General features: G+C 43.3%; 1 protein-coding gene and 1 long non-coding RNA gene across 2 annotated transcripts in view; one reads left to right on the top strand and one right to left on the bottom strand.

The window, feature by feature from the left end:
- Tm4sf1 (transmembrane 4 L six family member 1) overlaps window positions 1-2,568 on the bottom strand; it is a 7,757-nt gene extending 5,189 nt beyond the window's left edge. The window contains exons 1-3 of the mRNA XM_008848032.3: window positions 2,293-2,568; window positions 840-929; window positions 609-754 (exon numbers count right to left, since the gene is read on the bottom strand). Coding sequence (XP_008846254.1) covers window positions 609-754; window positions 840-929; window positions 2,293-2,469 — 413 coding nt within the window. The 5' untranslated portion in view covers window positions 2,470-2,568. The remainder of the gene's footprint in view (window positions 1-608; window positions 755-839; window positions 930-2,292) is intronic.
- A 114-nt stretch (window positions 2,569-2,682) lies between these two features.
- LOC115066774 overlaps window positions 2,683-17,704 on the top strand; it is a 30,999-nt gene continuing 15,977 nt past the window's right edge. The window contains exons 1-2 of the long non-coding RNA XR_003846220.1: window positions 2,683-3,670; window positions 9,834-10,027. This is a non-coding gene — a long non-coding RNA (uncharacterized LOC115066774). The remainder of the gene's footprint in view (window positions 3,671-9,833; window positions 10,028-17,704) is intronic.

The raw sequence follows: 17,704 nt of genomic DNA, 5'->3' as shown, positions 1-17,704 counted from the left end.
AAATAAAATTTCTCTTAAAAAAAAAAAAAGAAGGTACATCAGGAAAGATTAACTCCGAATCAACTCTTATTCGAAGCGTGTGACTGGTTCATTACGACAGATACCAGTTTCCTCAGCTTCTCTGTTCTGTTCCGTTATGTAACTGATAAAAATAAATACCAACATAAAACAAGGAGGTCTCTCTTAAACTTACTGAAGTTAAGTTGTGAATAAGACCTCTCCTATATAGCCCAATAATTTAAAGGGTGAATTGTGCATAGTTCTGATATGACATGGGAAGCATGTGCATTTGTGGGGTGGAGGTGCTATCTGCTTCGACTTGTGATTACATAAGGATACTCTGACTCTATTCCCTCATCTATAACAGTGAAGTAACAGTGGAAGGCTGAACCACCTAGGGCTGTTTTGAGGTAAGGGCAGAATCAGTGAATTTACTAAAAAGCATTTAGAATTTGACCAGGTTGGGGACTGTCTGTCATCCTTCAACACCCCGCCCACACTGCCTGAGCTGATGTAAAGAACATTGGCTGGGTGGATGGATAGATGAATGACTTCATTCGCTGTGTGGCGGGTAGGAATGTGTAGCCAGGTAAAGAAGAATTACGTACTGTCCCTCAGTCCTGGCAAAGGTGTAGTTCCACTCGCCCTGGGAATCACTACAGTTTGGTCCTTCTGCCAAGCCCAGGGCTGCCACAATGACACAGTAGCCAGATCCTGCGATGCCAATAAGAGCAGCCAGTACAGAAGAAAGCATCTAGGGAAAGAAGCAGGAAGTAAACCAGAGCACCATGGTTACATCTCGCACACCAAGCACTGTCAATGCACACTCGAAGACTTACCGCACATCTCTTGCCACAGTTGTCATGACCACAACACCCGCAGCAATCATCTTCCTCCAGCCCAATGAACACAAATGCTGGCAGGAGCATCTGGTCAGAGACAAGTAAATTAAAGTCACTGTCCTTCCCAGGTTCATGTGGGTGGGGTTAGGCATCTTTTGGTAAAGATATATCTCTTTCTGATGGTGTTGACTGGCTTTGATTAGATTAACCAAGCATCATGAAGAATGTAAAAGTCTGAAAAGAAATAAAACCCTATTTGCTTTTTCCATGTCAAATGTCAAGACATTCCTTAGGGGAAGGCTATAGAATGTAAGGATTAAAATAATAACATAGATATGTGGGTGTTTCCGGTGAATGCTTAGACTGTTAAGACCTGTCTTTAAATCTGATTTCCCCTCCCTGTCAAATGTAAAGAATGACCACAAATCTTGAGTAGAGTAACAGAGACTCTTTCAGAAAGTAGAAAAGAGGAAAGTTATCTCCAAAAATATGATCTGCTTCTTTGAAGATACGGAGGCACTGTTTCAGCTCAACAATAATGTTTTTTAACTAAGTAAGAACTACTTCAAAAGAAACCTCAGCACAATTGAGGCTATGTTAAACTATGACTATGTTAATTTATGCAACTGCATTTGTATTAACTATCTGAACGTGGTGGTGATGCTTAAGTTCAGAACACATTTGCCAAGTCATCCACAGTTAGAATATTAGGCTAAAATGTCATAATACATAAAGAAAACAATATTCTCAAGGCAGTAAGAAGTTCATTAAATTTTTTCTTCAAATTCTTAATTCTAGCATTTTAAAGTAGCAAACTCAAGTTTGCTCACATTCTTTCTATGTGGAGGTTGAAGAGAATACTTTTGCCTCCCAGGTTGGCAGGCAAATCCTCTCACTTCGACTAAAAACAGACCTTTGATAAAAAACAACACATTCCACCATCAGACTCAAACACTGATGCACTGTTCACTCTGCCCCAGGAGGGGGCTTGTAGTTCTTTGAAAATACCAAGACACTCCATTAATTAGTTTTCCCTATCACAGATGCCTGAAAATGAACAATAGAGAATAATTTAGATTCAAACTGCTGACTTGAACCAGCCAACTCTCTCCAGCTCCCCAGAGCAAATGTAAACTGACGGCCACTCCAGAAACTTGATAGTCCCTCAACTCTCCCATGAAACTGGATATCTATCTCCTAGCTGTTAAGTAAGAGCTTTAGGGAAAAAGATCATTCACTTTTAGTTGAAAGAGTTTATAAAGCAATGTCCAATGAAATTTACAAGGCGTTCAACACAATCTTGGAATGTTCTGCTTTCCAAAGAATGAACAACAACAAAAAATTCCCACAGGATTTAGAAACACGCATTACAGAAACTTCTGATGAAAATGATGCCCTCAGCTGGTGAAGAGGAGAGAAACTTTCAAAGTGGTAATTCTGAACGACTTACCAGCAAGCCCCCTCCTAGGATGCCGGAAAAAAACCAGACAAAGCGGCTGAGGTGGTTTTCGGAGGCATACTTTGTTTCCCCGTTGGGAAAGTAAAGCAGGATATTAGCCACAATACAGAGGACGGCAAACCACACCAGAGAGTGTCCGATGCATCTTGCGCATTTCCCGTAGCACATGGTGGCAGCGGTCGCCCTGGAGGCTTTCCCGCTTCGCTCTCCTGGGCTCGGCGATGTCCCAGATCAGGTGACAGTGAGCCTGTCCGTGGAGAAAGCAAACACAACCCTCAGCCCATTCCTGCCACCACTTAAATAGTGCCAGTTTGTGCTGCCCGCAAAGGAGGTGCTTCGCGTTCATTGGTCCAGACTGCAGCCTGCAGCCGGGGTGGAGGGATGCGGGGGAATGCCCCGCCCGTCACATGAAATCCCTGCAACGACGAAACCAGGCAGGGGACGTGAGAACCAGCCTCGATCACAGGCAAGAGAGAGAATGATTAATCCCGCACAAGGAGTCCACTGTGCAACTTGCTCACAGGATGGAGTCGACAGGAAACTCCAGCACAACCTTCCGGTGACTGCCAAGGTGGGACGCTTGGAGACTGTGAAGGGGAGCTGTGATTCTGCTCTGCCGCTTGGATGGCTTCCAGTCTGAGGCCTGCGTTCGCGTCTGCCGCAGCGCTGATTTAGTTTGTGACCTGGGGCACGTTTCCTGAGCTCTGAGCTCTTTCCCTTGTCTGTCCAGGACAGGGTGTCTGAGCTGTCACCCACAGATCTGAGGAGGCTGCTGGGGGAAATTACAGGGTAGCTTCCTGCCTGCAGCCAGCTCTGCGGGACAGATCCCAGAGCCAGTTTCCCTGGATGTCTGCTGCCCAAGAACATCTGCTCCAAGGCAAGGTGGCATCAGGCAGCACAGCAGCTCAGACACCTCTTCATTCTGAGTGTTGCTGTACAGCAAAGCAGGCCCACAATATGACTCCAGGGTGAAAGAAAGAGGAGGAAGAGGAGGAGGAGGACTTATAACCCTTCTTTCTTTGTTCGCAAGAGCAAGGCTAATGAACCCAGAGACTCTGGATTAGGCCAGATTCATGTCCAAGCTACAGAATAGGCCACACACTGAACTTGAAGAGGCCAACTATGAATAGGAATTTTTAGTCATATGGGATTGCACTGGGGTGAGGTCACAATCCTGAATAGACTGAAGAAATAAATCAATATAAATGGCACCGACAAGAAAGCCTGGAATGTGCAGTTGAGTCTGCCTGAGAGCATCTCTGTCACCAACACACATCCAACAACAGGACCTATGTGCCTTCTGACTGAGACTTTAAGTCCTGCTTAGAGGTAGCATCTATTGCTGATAGGGCCTGAGGAGACACACTAGGTGAATAACTCGATCTTTCTAAAAATGGCAAGCACTTAGAAACTGCTTTTCCTAAAAAGCTTCCAACTCCTTGCTTTGGCCTACAAGGTTACTAAAAGCAGGATAGAGCCCAGCATCTCTACCTTCATCTCGAATTTGTGTCCTTTACTTTGGATCGTCTGCTTACCTCCACACATTGGCAAACTGATGATAACTAACTTCTCTCATTCTCCTCCAAGGCTGCAACCATAAGACAAAAGATCAGGCATGTTACTGTTGGCTTTTAACAGTGTCCGATTTGAGGTCTCTGAAAGGCATCTCATGGTCTCTAGTTGTTCTAAACCTGCAGTAATCTTAGGTTACAGAAATAGTTGAGCCTGAGACAGCAGACCACCTTCCAAATGAGCTGGCAGTTATTCACAGTGGGAGGCTGCACCTTGGATCCTAAATAATCTTCAGAGAACCAGCTTGTTCCTTCAAGCAATAGGAACTTCTTCAGATCACTTGTAGAACTCTATCTCTTCCCTCAGATGCCCCAGTTCTTTTTCCTAACCTAAAGCCCACATCAGTACCCTGAGGATGAACTTGGGGCGGGGGTCACTGGACAACTGTGTTCTTCACAACTCATTGGTTAAATCTCATATTGATTTTTACCATTACCTTGTCACTTTAAAGTCACATACTGGGCCAGCATACTGAGCCTAACCTGTTGGGGCTATGGTATTCAGGACCTTTGCTCTAAAACTCCAGTTAGACTTTATTGAGGAGTTTTCATTCTAATCCCCCATTTTACCGATCTGTCCCATCAAGGGACAAAAAGGGGAAAAGTGTCCATTTGAGGCCTTTGCCTCCCAGGTCTTAAATCCCCTTCCTTCTTCTCTCCCTCGTGCCTATGGCCAGCAGGGTGGAGAGGGAAGAGTAAAGGACCTGGATTTAGAAAGTCAGGTGCAGACACTCTGTCTTCTGCCTTCCAGCTTCGTGAACCTGGGAAAGTCACTTACCTTCCAGGACTGTCTCCTGGTCTGTAAGACAAGTACAGATTAGACAAGGGACATCTAACAGTGGTTCAGGGGTTCTTAACAAGTTTCCGAGTATGTTGCTGTGATATTAACGCTCTCCCCAGAAAAAGAATGTCCCAGTTTGTACACAAACACATTGTTTCTAGAGGTTCATAAACTCCTTGAAGCAAATTAATTTCATATTTCTCAAAGATGTAGTCAGTCCAAGGACCACTTTAACCACATACGAAGGTTTTGGTCCCACCCTCAACATAACGGATAGGAATTTTTAGGCAGGACTCAGCAATGCACATTTTTACACTCTAAGTGAGTCCTTTGTCCTCTCAAGTGTAGGGATCACAACCCCAGGTAAAGTAGTAGTATCTAACACTCTCTGGGGACAGTGCATGCCTCCAATGCTCCTTGGTTATAGCTGTCGTCCAGGGAACGTAATTGTTGGGGTAGGGCACATATTGCTAATTTATAGTTGGGTATAATGTATTTTCAGATTTGAACTGACAAAAATCCCTTTATCTTTGGGGCAAGGTGGCGTGAAGTGGACAGCGTAGCCTTGTGATGCTCTTGCCTCAAGTGTTTGAGAGCTGAAGTTACAGGCACATGCCACCATACCTGCCATTCTCCTTACCTCCTGTCTTCGAGCTCTCTGCTTCTGCTCTCCAGCGGCTCACCTAACCCTGGCAGAAACAGGATCTTTTCTAGTTTTTGTTTCTGGCTTAAAACTAAGTATGCTTTTTTTGGACAATTTCTTAAGCACTTGGCTGTGCTACTAACTAGAGCTTACTCGGGAGATAATCGTGGCCTTTCTTTTGGCCATGAACCTGTTTGATATGCAAAGTTGCCACCCCCACAAAGTGTTTCTGGACCTTGGTTCACTCCAGAACCCCTGGTGCTGGTCTTACCCCACCCTGCCTCTCTGTCTTTCTGCTGTGAGATCATCTTCTCTTAGAGCACTAGTCTCTAGGCTTCTGCTCACATGCAGGTTGAGCATCCCTGATCTGAGAATCTGAAATCTAAAATGCTCAGAATTTCAAAACCTTTTCAGCATTGACGTGATATCACAAATGGAAAATTCCAAATTTGATTTCAGTGACAGGTTTCGATTACAAAGACTGGTAGAGAGGTTAGGAATATGGTTCACCAGCAGAGTACTTCCCTAGTGTATGCAAGGTCCTAGTTGCTAAGTGTGATGCCCAACATGGCAAAAACAAACTAAACTGAAGATGTACTAAACATATTTACTGCTACACTTAGCCTTAGGTTATGTGTATTGTGCTATTGTGCATATATGAAACATAAATGAATTTCTTGTTCAGGTTTGGGTCCTATCTCCAGTGTATCTCATGATGTATATACAAATATTACAAAATGAAAAAAATATGTAATTTGGAATACTCTGGTGTTGAATGAGGGATAACTGACCTGTGTGATTTTTCTCAGAGCCTCTCTGAAGACCTATCTAGTGATGTTCTGTCCCACCTGCTGCTGTCAATCCCATCGCTCTGTTATCAGCACAGAGCTATCTATCACTTGCTTCTTTTTCTGTTTTCTCACTCCCCTCTGCTGTGCCTTCTGTGGGCTCGGGATCTCTTTTACAAAGATTTCTTAGCTGCTCACACAACTGTTCCCAGGCCCTGCCACCACCGAACTTCCTGGTCTGTTACATAGTGTCTGTAACTCAGTTTCTGTCATTCATTCGCTAATTTTTATTGAACTCCTACAATGTTTTCTCGTGAACACTTGGAAATACAGCATGTATCCACTGAACTAGGAGAGAGACAATTTTTGACAGAGAAATACAGAGTGTCTAAGATTTGTTATAAGTAGAAAAAAAGGGGACGAGATGGGGAATGGAGAGGGCTCGCTGACACAGAATAATGAAATATACCTCACTGAGCGATGTGGTACAGAAATGAGTCAATGTGTGTAAAGCTTGAAGTATGTGGTGTTTAGCAATAACACAGTTCATATTATTTATTATTTACTTACTGCTTTAAGCCACCCACTCTCCCGGGTAAGATGTCTCTATTTCATTTATGATACATTTTATTTTTTCTAAGATTCCATCACTCTGATATTTGTTGGATCTATTTATTGTTCTTCCTGTTAATTTTAGTTGTTATGCTGTTGTTTTTAGACAGGGTTTCCCTGTAGCTCCAGCTGGCCTGGAACTCACTATGTAGACCAGACTAGCCTCAATCTGACAGAGATTCCCCTTCCTGCCCCTACCTCCCGACTGCTGGGATTAAAGGTGTGTACCACCATATAGGAATCCAGTTAAATTTTTAAATACTAGCATCCCAACAGTTCTAGCTCAGGTCTAGCCCCCACACTCTCTCTGGAATCAACCTACAGATATCTTTAGGTGTGTTTTTACTATGCTGTGGAGTTATAGGTTCTGGAACACCGGTCACAGGTTTTCAACCCTATACTTTGGGTGTGCTGCCCCACTGTCAAAAGGGTCTGTTCCTCCTGCCCTGGTCCACTCCACCAGTCTTGTTCCTTGGGCTGAACTTATTACTTCTGTGATACTTTCCACTACAGGACCGCTTCTCCTCCAAAACCACTCAGTGCTCATAGTTTTTGTTTTTCATGTAACACACCCGCATTGTACCACTCACCAGACCATGATGCATGAATGTGTGTCCTCATGCAGATTGAGCCTGAATGCATGAATGTGTGTCCTCCTCACGCAGACTGAGCCTGAGGTCCCAGAAAGTTGGAACCTTCTATTTTCTTCATGAGGGCAGATTAGTTAACCCAATGTCAGGCATTTAGATGGCCCCCAATAAATATTTGTCAGATGAATAAACATTTGTTTAAATAAATAGGTTGAAGTTGAGTATGTTTGATTCTGAGGTTATTTGTTTTTGAGAATATTCAGACTATCTTGAAAAGTCAGGAAAAATTAACAACACATTTGTGTGTGTGTACACGTTCATGTGTGCAGCCATGCATGGAGGCCGGGGGCTCATGTCTTCATCAACTGGTTCTCTACCTTAGTTTTCAGTCAGAGGCTCTCACTGAAGCTGGAGCTCACAGATTTGCAGACTAGCTGGCCACTGATCCTCCTGTCTGCCTCCCCTATGCTGAGATTATAGGTGTGTGATGCCATGTCCGACTTTTTACGTGGGTACTGGGAATCCAAACTTAGGTCTTCATGTTTGTGTCATAAGCACTATACCAATGTTGCCATCTCCCCAGTCTCAAGGTTTATCATATTTAATTTTGAAAAATCTTCAGTTCTACTCATCACTCACAAGCACCTGGCGTATACTTCTTTTTTCAACTTTTACAAAACTTTTATTGAAAATTTCATACATGCATATGAGGTGTTATCTAAATGAATAAAAATAATCCCTCCTCTTCAACATTCCTGCCTCTGAACGACCTCTCTGGCTTCTTCCATGCTGAACAGGGACGCAGGGTGAGGCAATTAAAATACCCCTTCAGTGTGTCTGTCTAAAAGACTCCCAAATTGCATAACCCTTGTCTCTAAGAGAAGAAGAAAGTCCTTGAATCATGAATGGGAGATGTGAAGGAGAAGTAAAGGCAAGAGTAATTCACATTACAAGTTCTAGACAGCGAACTAGAAAAAAGAACAGAGCAATATTTAAATGTTCATATGAGAGTCCATTGGAGTTTCTTGACAAGAGCTCCCCAAAGCATTCCTCTGTTGGGTTCTTCCTCATTCACGCCATCCTCTGAAGAGGTTACCCAAATTGCCAATAGGAAATAGGGACGCCAACAGCTCTGGCTTCTTCCAAGCTGAACAGGGACGCAGGGTGAGGAAATTCGAGTACCCTTCAGTGGTTCTATCTAAAAGACTCCCAAATTGTATAACTCTTGTTTCTAAGGGGAAAAGAAAGTCCTTGAATCATGAATAGGAGATGTGAAGGAGAAGTAAAGGCAAGAGTAATTAGCATTACAAGTTCTAGACAGGGAACTAGAAAAAAGTCAGAACAGGGCAATATTTAAATGTTCATATGAGAGTCCATTGGAGTTTCTTGACAAGGGCTTCCAAAAGCATCCCTCTATTGGGTTCCTCCTCATTTTTATTTTGTCTTCCCAGGCTGGACTACTTGGCTGGGAAGGGGGGTTGAATACTCAGGTGAGGGTCTAGTGACCCTGCATGGCACTCCTTTAATGAATGAGCACCGTCAACAAGCCCAATTGTGACAGTTTAGTGATCAGGCTCAGCCGAAGTCATGATGATGGTAGTTATTTCATGCAGAAGGGACTGCTGTATAGCAGCATCTCATTAAAAGGACCTGGAATTTAAAAGGATTTAGCCAGGTGTGGTGGTGCATGTCTTTAGTCCCAGCACTCAGGAGGCAGAGGAAGGCGAATCGCTGTGAGTTCAAGGCCAACCTGGTCTACATAGTGAGTTCAGGTCACCTGAGACTACAAGGAGACCCTGTCTCAAAAAGACAAAAAAAAAAAAAAAAAAAGGAAAAGAAGAAGAAAGAAAAAGAAAGAAAGGCTGGGTCAGGGGACGGCTTGAGAGTTCAAGACAAGCCTGGACACCTTACCTGGCATATACTTTTTAAGTGTTGTCCATTTGATGTACTTGTTAAGGTTTTATGGATAATTCCAGGGATACCCTAGAGTAAGTAGTAAGTGCCCTATTAGTAATATTTCATGTTGAAAGAAGCCTCACTTGAGTGACTGGTTCAACTCTTACCCTGTTGTAGACCACAATGGATAGCTTGTAGTTACACCTACAGATATTAAAAACTTTTTCCAAGATTATTTAGCTGGCTGGCAATGGAACTATAAACTAGTAGTCTGTGATCCCGTATGTTTGTGGGGGTCTAGGGAAAGAGTCCAACTCAGATCTGCTGCGTCCTGGTTTTCTTCTTCCATACACACTTCCCTTCCTTGTTTAGAAGACACTGGTTTCTTATTCATGTGAGCATGACAAATATTATGATTCATATGTAGTAACCACACTCATTAGAGTTTATGATTATAAGTAGCAAAAGCCAGTTTAGCAACCTTAAAGAAGCGTTAATTATGAATTTAAAGATGACAATACCAGGTGGGGTCACGGGACTGGGGGCCAAGCGGAGGCCAACTCTGATTTCAAGGCAGCCAGGGGGATCTTCACCATTCTTCCTCCTGTACCTTTGAATCTGTCTGTTCATTTTCCTTCATTTCCTTCACAGACTCAATTTCTCTGCTTCTTGGATCACATGAAAAAATATGGTTATGCATTTCTCTCAAGCCATGAGACTCATGTCAAGCATAGATTCAGTGAGAAGCAAGTTGCACTGGACAAGACATCACAGAGACCCCACCTATGACACGTATGGAGCCATCTCTGCTACCACACGAGAGGAGGCGTTGTGCTTCAGAACAGGTGAGCATGAGATGTACACCCCAGTGTGTGAGTCTAGTGAATAGCCAGAGTTCAAGTCCGTGAGTGTGAGTGATCTGATACAGTTTTCTTTATTTGAAACGATAATAATGGTGTACAACCAAGGGAGGATTCCAGAAAAACAGCATGGAACTGTCTGACATATAGCCACCTGACTTTTCCCTTCGTTAGGCTACAACTCAATTTATTCTTGAGCTAAAACAAAATTCTTGGTCCAAGATTAAACTAGAGTAATCGCAACTCATCTTCTCATTCTGTGAGCTCCTCGCCCTTATCTGGTAGATCTAGTTCAACATCTCACAGCGAACACTTGGTCAGGGCTCTCCCAAGCTTCAGTTGCTGTTCTCAAGCGAGAAACCCCCTGAGTTGCCTGGTCTACAAGTGAAAGCTCAAAATATGAGTCTGGGTCTCCCTTCCTGGGGACTGGCTACTCAGAAGGGCAGCCTGACTTCCTGGCGGTTGGCTTAGCTAGGGGTTTTAGAACATGCATAAGACTATAGGACAAAGAGTTGTGTTCCCATTTGGGTATCATTTATTTGGATTTTCCGCAGCTAGAGCCTGGTATGTTAGACACAGAAGGCTTCAAAGACCATCTGACTTTCTTAAAAATATATTTTTTATTTATTATTTCTATTTTATGTGTGTGAGTGTATTGCCTGCATGTATGTGAGCATATTGTGCTGTGCAATGCCCAAGGAGGTCAGAAGAGGAATTCCCTGGAACTGTAGTTACAGATAGTTGTTAGGTGCCATGTGGGTGCTGGGAACCCGACCTAAGTCCTCTGCAAGAGCAGCCAGTGCTCTAAAAGGCTGAGCCATCTTTCCAGCCCACCTCCCCAGCATCTGACTTTCTACAGAGGACAGCATAAAGTTTCTAAAACACTTATGATGCTTAGGCCTTAGGGAAATAGTCTCTCAGGCTGGTCAGGAAATATATTTTAAGCACTGCCCCCAAGGGATTCTAATGAACAGCCAGAATTCAAGTCCACTGATGTAGGCGGTAGAAATAAAGAGCTGCATTTACTGAGGTCCAGAGTTGCATTTCAGTAGAGAAGAAAATCCAAAGATTAAAATGAAGCAAAAGCAAACTCTGAGACATTAAAACTGAAAACCTCCTGCATTTTGAGCATCCTCAACCAACTGGTTCTTCCTGTAAAATGGGAAAAAGAGGCAGCAGACTCCCAACTCTCCCTCCATCCTGCGAGAGTCCAACCAGGTCCTCCCCACTAAAGGGAAGTTATCCCACACCCCCAGGTTCCGTTTGCCTGTGTGTGGGGAGTGAACAGCAACTGTTCACGGTTCCCAGGTGATGTTTATCCTGTTTCTGTGCAGTTGGGGAAGGGGAGGAGCACAGAAAGGATGCTTGGGTACCAGCCACTCCCCTGTTGGTAGCTAAGCTTTCCAGGTGAGAAAACAGAGACTCACGTGAGCTAAGCAGGCAGGCAGGCCACTAGGCTGACAAGTGACAGTCAGGATTCGCGTTTAGCTCTCCCTGACTCAGGCGATCAAGCTCTTTTCTGTACATGTTCATTTTTACTGCTTAACGTGTTGGACGATAAATAGATTTGAACAGATTTAGGAGTTTCTTAGCCAAGAGACATAATTTCAAGACGTTAACTATTTGAATTCTACTTTAATGAATCAGCGGTTTTAAGGTTCACTTGATGTCTTTCGATCCACCAGTGTGGGCTGAATAGCTTGCACGCTGACAGCTCAGAACGAAACGAAGGCTGGTGCATAGTAGCTTGGTTTTACTGTAGCAGAAAAGAACTGTTAACAAACAGGAGATACACAGTTAAACAAATATCTCCTAGATTCAATAGAAGATGTAAGTGAAAAAGCCTCAGTTAGGCATAGTATCACAGGCTGCAGTGGGGACAGTTTGGAGGCAGAGGCAGAAGGATCACCAAGTTCATTCTCTCTCTCTCTCTCTCTCTCTCTCTCTCTCTCGCGCTCTCTCTCTCTCTCTCTCTCTCTCTCTCTCTCTCCCTTCAAAAAAGAAAGGAAATAAAAATCGTAATCATAAAAGTCTGTTTGTATCCTGATCTAACTCATCAAGGGATTTGTTCATGTGTCTTGGCCCACCGGTCTTGGCCCACCTGCCTTTTGCCTTTTATAATATGCTTGCTGTCTGTGTAAGCTTGGAGATTTACTCTGTCCCTCTCGCGTTTTGATGCTCCATTTAAAACTCCTCTGAGTTGTCAATGCCCCAGGAATGAGAAGTGAGGGTGATTTTAGGTACCACTTTCCAGGGATCCTTGTAAATAAAAAGATTTCCTGCTGTACATTCATATGAGTTGTTTCTCTGACTTCAGAGCTCTTAGAATGCAGCGTAGAGAAGAAGCAGTGTGAACCTCTCCAAGTAATCGTTCCACACCAGTGAGTTAATACTCCACTTAAGCCTCACTGCTCAGCCACTCAGTCAAACTGGTTTTGGTAGCTGTCAAATACCAACATGGCAAATTTCCCACAGATACTGAATGAACTGAAAACGGGCCCAGGGAATTTTATTAAGAATGACCTTATACCAGTAAAGAGTTGAGATGCGTGTGTGTGTGTGTGTGCACGCACGTGCGTGCGTGTGCATGTGTGTGTGTGTGTAACAGACATCAACGAATGACAGATTTGGACTGTGTGTGTGTGTGTGTGTGTGTGTGTGTAACAGACACCAACGAATGACAGATTTGGATTGGCTATGAAGTTCACTGATGGCCAGGTGAACAGCTGGCCTCCTACCTCCTAGTTGGCAATCTCTGCCCTGCTTGAATGCAGGCTAGCTGAACTCTGAGCAAGCATTACCCTAGCATCTAATATAAACAATCAGGCCTTAGATTTCCTACCCAGAAAGGGAGTTGAGATTCTAACTAGCTGAATCATCTACTGACAACTCCCTTCATTGTGTTAGGTTACAAAAACACAGTGGCTTGCTATGGGAACCTTCATGGAAAATCTGTTCCACTTTCAGATTGAACCGTTAGCCTGGCCTGATTCAAACGAACACAGAATCCTACAGTGCCATGATTTGTCTATAATGCCTTTGTGATGATTTGGAAATTCATTTTTCAGGCTTAGACAGGGAGGAAAACTGTAACAAGAATTGCAAAGAGACCAAAATATCAAATGGTATCACAAAAACTATCTGGAATAATTATAATGCATTTACTTCTTGTTCAAAAGGAATCAAATAAGCTTCTCTACTGAGATCCTTCAGATTAGCTGTCCCTCAGAGGAGTTAAATAGGGAATTTGGGAGACTGGGCATGATGACAGTATTGAAGCGAGCTCAGGATGTAGATTCTATATGGTACTCTGGGTCTCCCTTTACATATGCAGACCTGGGTGCTTTTCTTTCATCAGTGAAGGATGCTTAAGAGCCTTCTACTTCTCAGCTCCCTCCTCCTCTTGATTTTTTGATAGTCCTCTTAGTGGCCCCAGTGTTTTCTATGATGATGATGTTTTGGGCAATCGGAGGCCGAGACAAAGAGTCTCACTGAGGTTTGGCACCAGACTTGTGCGAGTTCCTTTTTTACCGCCATGAGTGTGCTATACCAGAAGCATAGATGTGCTTATGACTTTCCACAGTGCCAGTTTGTTTCATAACGGTAAATTCATAAGCTGTACCAGTTTTCTTGGCTGCAGTTTACCGAGTGACCCTGATTTCTCTTGATAGCTGGCAACTGACAATCACAGCTTCTTTTATCCCAATGTTCATTACTAATACTGACTTTCAGATCACATATGATTATACTTCACACCAATATATACAAAGAATGTTATATGATATATATTCCATAACAGAATGGCTATAAAGGAGTTAAAGAAGCCTCAGAGGTCAAAGAGGCCTTACCGGAGGCAGAGGCAAAAAGCTGATACACATGTGAAGAGAATCACTGTGGTATGGAGGCAAGATATTCATTAACCTGGACAGAGACCTCCTGGAAGCCCACAGAACCAAGCTGTCGGGGTGCAGGGTCAAGTAGAGTGGCAGAGGCATAGAACCAGGACCTGATGGACTCACAGATTGACAAAGAACAGCAATCCTAGTGGGTGACATCAAGCAATGGGGTCTACACTGAGCTGAATTAGCACCAGGAACATTCTGGGACATTCAGGATATCCATGTCTGTCAGTCCCTTGAGGCACAGAGCAGGTAGTTGACAGGTTGGTGGGGCTCTCTCTACCACAGTGTTGGCTAACCCTTCTCTTTTTTTCTTAGTATAATTTTATTTTTAAATAAGAACCTGTTTCATATCCTTTTAAAATTTTTATTTATTATTTTTATTTTATGTGTACAAGTGTATTTCCTGCATGTATGTGAGTGCATCTGTGTCGTGCAATTCCATGGAGGTCAAAACAGCTTCGGATTTCCCTGGAACTAGAGTCGAGGACGGTTCGTAGCCGCCATGTGGGTGCTAGGAATCGAACCTGGGTCCTCTGCAAGAGCAGTCAGTGCTCTTAACCACTGAGCCATCTGTCCAGCCCCTGTTTCTGCTACCCTTCTTTTTATGTGGTCCAGTTAGTGTATGGTGCAGTTGGTTGGCCTGGTGTGTTAGGTAAATTCTCAGACAAGTTTTTCTGATGTGTATTGTTTTGTTTTATTTTAAGTATTTTTTAAATTTTTATTTTATGTGTATGAGTGTATTGCCTACATGTATGTAAGTGCACACGTGCCATACAATGCCCATAGAGGTCAGCAGAGGGTGTTGAGTCCCCTGGAGCTGGAGTTACAGGTGGTTCTGAGCTGCCTGACATGGGTTTTCGGAACTGAATTCAAGTATTCTGCAAGAGCAGTGTGTGCTCTTAGTCACTGAGTCATCTCTCCTGCCCTGTGATATGGTTTTAATACACCATGTGGGTATATATTCCCAATGTATTTTGTGAGTTTACAGGTGGTAATTTTTTACTTTTAGGACTAAGCTATCAGTCTGTGCTTCATGAGCGGTGCTCCACAAGTCGTGCTGTCTCCATATATCCTGCCTCTCCATTTGCACTCAAAATGGAGCCTAATGCTTGTCTTTAAAATGCAGCCACCCAGGGAAGGTAAATCTTGAAAGCTACCAGTTTATTTTACACAATATGGACTAACTTAGAATAGGGCACATCTTGGTGTCAACACTGGTTTTTGTTTTGTTTTGTTTTGTTTTCTTAAGGAAGAAGTAAAAACACAAGTAAATGGAAAACATTTTTCTTTCTCTAGAATCCTATATGACATTTTACAAGGATATGTCTCAACTTCTCATAGTACACAAAAGACAATAAACAGATGATTGTGGGAAGTTGGGGAGACGGATCAGTGGGTAAAGTGTTTGCTGCTCAAGCAATGAGGACCTAAGTTTGCATCCCCAACACCTACATAAAAGCTGAGCGTGTATGACACTCATCTGCAGTCCCAGTGCTGGCAAATCCGGGGGCTTCCAGGCCAGCCAGCCCAGTTGAAACTGAGCTCCAAGTTCAGTCAGAGACCCTGTCTCAAACAGAAATTAAGATGGAGAACAACAGAAGCCATCTGGACATCAACCTCTGGTCCCCACATGCACCCACATGGGCAAACACAAGGGTAAGCACCCCCCACATACACATACATGTACACACCACACACACAAAGATGATCGAAAGTAATTCTTAAAGAATTAGGTGAAAGTCATCCACCTAATACTGGTTTTGAAAGGATGAGAGATGCAAGATTTTGGGGGTCATGGAGAACAGCTAAGGCCTGGCATCATTTGGTAGAGTTGGGGGGTCCCTTAAGAGAGACCAGGAGAGGCCACTGGTGAAAGTACAGCCTCAGTTGTCACTGTGGGCTAGGCATGAGGCTAAGAAACTTTCTTACTAAATTCTCAATCAGTTAAATCATTAGGGTCACAGACTGGCCCCTGGTAGCTCTAAAAACCCAGTATCAGCCACTATCCCTCAATAGAACAGTTAAAGAGGCAATTAATAGTGAAAAGCAGGAAAAAAGACGTGTGCTCAATATGGCCACATTGGGAGGAGAAACAAGAGATCCAGTGGCTCCCCGCTATGGCTAATCTTGGTTGTTGACTAGGCCTGGAACCAACTAAAGGGCAAGCTGATGGACACTCCTATAAGGAACTTTCTTGATCAAATTATTTTGAGTAGGAAGCCCCACGTTAACTGTGAGTGGCACCTTCTTCTGCTGGCAACCCAAATGAAAGGCCATGGAAAAAGGAAAGCTTTCCTTTTTGCCTGCTTGCCTTCACCCTTGCTGGCAAGCTCATCTGTCCTGTTGCTGCCACTGTTGCATTCCTTCACTGATAGAAACCAGCTTCTTTGGGCTTTCAATATAGACAGAAAACCAGCAGTTCTCTAAGAATTCTCCAGGTCTACAGTGCCAAACTGGAACTGCTGAGACGTCCAGCCTCTTGAATTAAGCAACTACTAGATTATCAGCCTCCTTGGTGTGAGTCAGTCATTGCTGAACTATCCAGATGGCATTGTATAAGCCAACCTAATATATTCTCCTTTAAAGAAATTTACTTAGGCTGTAGAGATGGCTCAGCAGTTAAGAGCACCGGCTGCTCTTGAGAGGATCCAAGTTCAATTCCCAACAAATGGCAGCTAACAACCATCCTTAACTCCAGTTCCCAGAAGATCCACTGTCTTCTTCTGACCTCCACAGACATTGCATGACACAGCTACACTTACATACATGCAGCTCATACATGGAAAATAAAATTAATAAAATAAAATATTTTAACTGAAGTTATGAATGGTTGTTAGCTACCATGTGGGTACTGGGAAACAAACCTAGGTCTTCTGCAAGAACAGCCAGTGCTCTTAATCACAGTCATCTCTCCAGCCCAAAGAATATAACCCTTTTTAATATATTTTCATTTTCTTGATTCTGTTCCTCTAGGGAACCCTAACTAATACAGATATTGGTACCAAGAGTCGTGCATATTTCTGTAATGGGCCAGATCTTGTGATATTTCATGGTTTTAGACAAATGGAGGTTTGTGGGGATTTTGGAACTTTGGACTGGAAAAGCCCCTGGGTGCTCAGAGTTTGATTGGCTGTTGTTATGGGACCTTAGAAGATAATTCTGAGAGTAGCATAGGCAGTGGAAGCCTGGCTTGTGAAGTGTCAAGAGAGGAACAAGGACTTAATTAAGAACTGGACTAGGAGCCATTCTTGTGATATTTTGACTAAGAACCTGTCGTTGCTGGTCATGCTGTGGTAAAGAAGCAGCTGTGGTTGTCAGAGGTCAGCATCACTGAGGTGAGACCGTCTGTGCTTTGGTGGGACAATGGCTGCTAGTCAGCTGTGTCTAAAGAATCAGCTGGGATTAATAAGATACCAGCATCACTGAGGTGAAATTTTCTGAGAAGTATTTCTTCAGGGTAGGAATCTATGATCCAGGTGGTTCTAGGCTTCTTCTCAAGCTGGCAGTTCGATTCAGTAATATGAAAGTCATCCACCTAAAACACAAGGGTAAGCACCCCCCACATACACATACATGTACACACCACACACACAAAGATGATCGAAAGTAATTCTTAAAGAAAAATATTCTCACAAGAGAATGAAAATCTCTGAAAACTTTGCTTTCCTTTTTATTGAAAGGGATTTGGAGCAGGCTTTTCCTCTGGTTTTTGTTCCTCAGTCAAGTTCTGATCCACATTAAGATTATTCATTTGACAAAT

This window comes from Nannospalax galili, unplaced genomic scaffold (genome assembly GCF_000622305.1).
Source record: "Nannospalax galili isolate Female #2095 unplaced genomic scaffold, S.galili_v1.0 scaffold423, whole genome shotgun sequence".
NCBI lineage: Eukaryota > Metazoa > Chordata > Mammalia > Rodentia > Spalacidae > Nannospalax > Nannospalax galili.
This window is presented reverse-complemented; position numbering and strand designations above follow the sequence as displayed.